This window comes from Chrysochloris asiatica, unplaced genomic scaffold (genome assembly GCF_000296735.1).
Source record: "Chrysochloris asiatica unplaced genomic scaffold, ChrAsi1.0 scaffold00182, whole genome shotgun sequence".
NCBI lineage: Eukaryota > Metazoa > Chordata > Mammalia > Afrosoricida > Chrysochloridae > Chrysochloris > Chrysochloris asiatica.
The window spans coordinates 2,924,728-2,929,137 of NW_006408700.1; the positions used below are offsets into that span (position 1 = coordinate 2,924,728).

The window sequence follows — 4,410 nt, forward strand, 5'->3', positions numbered from 1 at the left end:
ACGCCACCAGAGCTCCTTCCCAGCATATAGCCATAGATGATCAGAAGACAATGAATCAACACCGTGAGCAATGCAACAGCAGAAAAAGTCCAAGCAGAATCATAGGGCCTTTAGATATTGGAATCATCAGAAACAAACTATGAAATAAATATGCATATAATGTTCAGGATAAGTGTCATACCTGAAAAGGTTATCAAGGAATTGAAAGATCCATCAGGGGACTTAACCGGAAGCAGTACGGAAAAACAGAGAGGGGGAAAGTAGAGAGGAGAGTATAAATGACATAAATGTTGGATGGGGCTGATGAAAGGAGATGGGGATAAGACTCTCTTGGTACAATAGTGAATAATTACTATCAAGACTGACTGTGAGGGTTGGAAATGTAAAGGTAGATGTTTTGTAGCAAAAGGAGGGGAGTGGTAGATTTTGCAGTCCAGGAGCAGAGGGCCCTAGGACCATCAAGGGAGAAGAGCAGAGTGCAGGACCCTATCCAGAGAAGCAGTGACGCCAGAGATGAAGGCAGAGACGATGATGTTGGAGAGATGGAGTGGCTGGGGCCTCTAGATTCAGAAAGGGAGAGGGTCTATGTGCTAACAGCTGGGGGGCAGGCTTGTGGGAATGTACACTATTGTTGTTTGACAATACATGGAGGGATTGTTATCATTGCAGTGAAATAAAATACAATAGGATGAATGTAAAGCTAATGTTCGCTCATGTAGACAACCACTTAATTCACAATAAAAACTTAAAAAACAACAAAACATAGATGTTGAACTGCAAGGTTGGCAGTTCAAGCTCACCAGCCGCTCCTCAGAAACCTTATATAGGGTTGCTATGCAATTCAATGGCACTTAACAACAAGTATATTTTTATGAACTTTATTAACAGACAAAATGAAATTATATAGCTTAGCACTATAGACACAAGAGTTAAAACTATAAAGAAGTAAAAAAAATACCATAAAAGGCAGAGTGGCAGCGACCTAAGGTGGGTAGGGGAAGGAGCTTGTGATGAGAAAGGTACACGAAGGACTCTAGGACTGAATCTCATCTGTGTCTTCATCTGGACTCTGGTTACACAGATATTTGCTGTGTTTTAATTTGCTAAGCTACGTATATCTATTTTACTCATTTCTTCAGTAGGTACATTATATTTTTTAAATAAAAGTTTAAAATGAAGTGAAGAATTCATGTTACATCAGAGTATTCTATATTATGAGTTTTGTTCGAATACATTTATGAAACATTTGTTTTTTCCATTGTTCTGTTCAAAAGTAAAATTACTATTCTACATTTTTCCCTTGTATTCATAATGATATCATCTGCATCCAGGGTGTATTAAAACCAAAATCCCTCAGGTAAGGACCTGGCACAGAATTTTCCAATTTTTCTTCAGTCCAAGAAGATATAGAAAGAGGCCACCATCGCCTCAAAGTGCTAGACTCGACACTGTGGCCTCAAGAAACTTCTCTTCTCACTGGAAGAATCAAACATGAATGCACAGAGTGATGAGAAAGAGAGCTTGAGCGCCAAACATAGAACAAAACACTGTACAAGGCTCCACGCAGAGACTTGGGCCCTGAGAGACACAAAGGAGCCCCATGTCACATAAGGCCATGTAGAGAAAGTTCTGGAAAGCAGGTCAACTCCCACTGGGGAGCCCTGACATTTATTCAGAAGTTTTGAGTAGCAAGCTAGTGTAACGGAAGCTGATGGTAGTGAGGGTTGCTTCAGTGGCTGGAGGAGAAGGAGCAGCCTTTCGCAGAACCTCAGAGACTTCAGCAGTAAGCTAGATGCTGAGCCGTCAGAGTCTGGATTAAGACAGGAAAAGAAATAGTGAGGCCCTGAGACCTTCTGAAGGGAACTTTTGATCTCTCCGCTAAGTGAGGAGATACTTCGGGAGGAGGAGAGGGCTGCACCACTGCTACAGCATGTGGAGACTGAAACAGAATGCTGATGAACCTTTATCCACGACTTCCTTTTACGTCTAAGTATAGGTATTTTTTAAGGAAAACAGTGTGGAGTAAGTCAGTCCATCAAATCTCTCTATTTCATTTAAATTTTCTATGTTTGTTATTCTTCAGTTTTTGGTTACTGTTGTGTTCATTGGTGTCATATACCCATTCTTGTTTCCAACACATAATCACCAACCTGTGAGAACTAGTGCAAGGCAGACTTTGTTACGGTTTGTGTGCTTTTGCATGTGTGAAAATTAGTGAAGAGAAAACATAGATTACTTGTAAAGTGAAAGCTACGAATATTTCAATTAAATTGCAACTGGTTCTAAAATACTTCAGTGCAATCTCAGGCTGTAGGAGTCTGTTTGAATTAAATTGTCGTCTTTTGAGTTGTTACTCTTTCCTTTCTTAAATGCATCTAGTTGGCGAATCGTCATCGGGCAAGCCTTCACGGAGCCTGGCTCAGCATATCCCAGGCCCTGGTGGCATTGAAGGCGTGAAAGGAGCGGCCTCTGGAGTTGTGGGTGAATTAGCACGAGCAAGGTTGGCCCTTGATGAACGAGGGCAGAAGCTCGGTGATCTGGAAGAAAGAACTGCCGCTATGTTGTCGAGCGCAGATTCATTTTCTAAACATGCTCATGAGGTATGGCCATAAAACCGCTCTTTAAAGTCAATATGAAAATGATGACGTTTTTATCGATGGTTGGTTTTCACGCATAGGAATTTTCAGTTATTCTTTGTACAGTTGCACAGTCCCGATTTTTACCACCAGAGGGAACACAATACTTTGGTGTCTATAATGCAGGGTCGCTATGAGTCGGAACTGACTCCACGGCACATAACAACAACAACAACAACAACAACAATGAAGTTTTACCAGTTGTAAAGAAGGCCTCTAACCTAGCATGGTGTTTGTGGTGGTAGTATGCCATGGGGTTGATCCCGACTCACAGCTACCCTGCATAGGGTTTCCAAGGCTGTAACTCTTTATGGGAGCAGAAAGCCTCATGTTTCTCCTGAGTAGTGGCTGGTAGGTTCGAACTGCTGATCTTGCGGTTTAGCAGCCTAGCTCATAACTCGCTACGCTACCCGAGCTCCTTATGGGTCAGCATGGTGTCTTTAAAGCAGTGTACTTAAATGCCTGTAGGTAGAAGCCACATTCCTTTTTTTTTAGACACCAGCTACTTTCTGATGTGACACTATAGGATAAGCACTGGACAGCTAACCAAAAGGTCAGCAGTTGAAACCCACTAAATGCTACTCAGAAACCCTATACAGGGTCGCTTTGAGTCAGAACCAACTCAATGGTGCTAAATTACAAGCTGCTTCACACACTTAATGACTGGCCTGCCCTACGAGGACACTTCGCTACTTGAAGACAGTTATTTTTATAGTTGAGCACCCTAATCAGAAAAAAACTCTTCTTAACATCTTTAAATCAAACCACTTCTTCCTTACATGGCCTATGCATTACTTCTTCAGACCTTCAGAGATTCAGAGATCTTCCTGAGTAGCTCTAGTACACACACAAGGCACCTCTGATACAGGCTAACGCCGTCAGTCTAGATCAAGATTTCTGTTGTCTTAACCCTGCATCAAGGACTCCTGGTAGTACACTGGTTCAAATGCCCTGCTGCTAAACAAAAAGTTGGCAGTTCAATCCCACTACACGCTCTTTGAGAAAAGATTAAAGATTGCAGCCTTGGAAACTGTGTAGTAGAAACAGCCAGTTCTACTCTGCTCTATGGGTCACTTTGAGCTGGAAGTGACGAGATGGCAAAGAGGTTTAAACCTGAATCTAAATGGGTGATCTCGAAGGTACATTACTCTTCAGTCAATTGCATAATATAGCCACCCTAAGTATTTCCCAAAAAATATCAAACTCAAGTATTAGAAGTAAGAGTTTTTTGGGCTTTTTCTTTACTTCTACCACATGTTTTTAAGCCATATTTGAAAATCCAATACTTGTAGGTAGCTAAGACCATGTGTTCTTGAATCACATAACCTGGGCTTAAATCCAAATTTCATAACTGTGTTACCTTGAACAACTCATATTAGGCTCAGTTAACTGCACGGTGGACAGTTCAGACCCACAAGGTGAATGATTCAGATGCACAAGCTGTTGCTTGTGAGCTAAAACTGACTCAGTGGCACTTAAAAATAATAACAGCCAATTGCTTCACTCTGAAATTGATTAAACATAATCAAGAAGCATTGATAATTACTGGAGATTGAAATGCTAAGGTTGGAACCAAAGAAGAGGGATCTGTAATTGGAAAACATAGCCTTGGTGATAGAAATGATGTTGGAGGTCGCATGGTAGACTTTTGCTAGACCAATGACGTCTTCATTACAAATACCTTTTTAAACAACATGTTGTTGTTGTTGTTAGGTGCCATTGAGTCGGAATTGACTCATAGTGACCCCATGCACAGCAGAACGAAACAATGTCC

The 4,410-nt window shown here is 41.3% G+C and overlaps 1 protein-coding gene across 2 annotated transcripts in view; it reads left to right on the forward strand.

Moving 5' to 3' along the window:
• Positions 1-4,410, forward strand: part of STXBP5 (syntaxin binding protein 5 (tomosyn)) — a 209,563-nt gene that overhangs the window by 198,755 nt on the left and 6,398 nt on the right. For both annotated transcript variants that reach the window (XM_006872055.1, XM_006872056.1), the window contains one exon: positions 2,380-2,600. In XM_006872055.1, the coding sequence (XP_006872117.1) occupies positions 2,380-2,600 (221 nt within the window). The remainder of the gene's footprint in view (positions 1-2,379; positions 2,601-4,410) is intronic.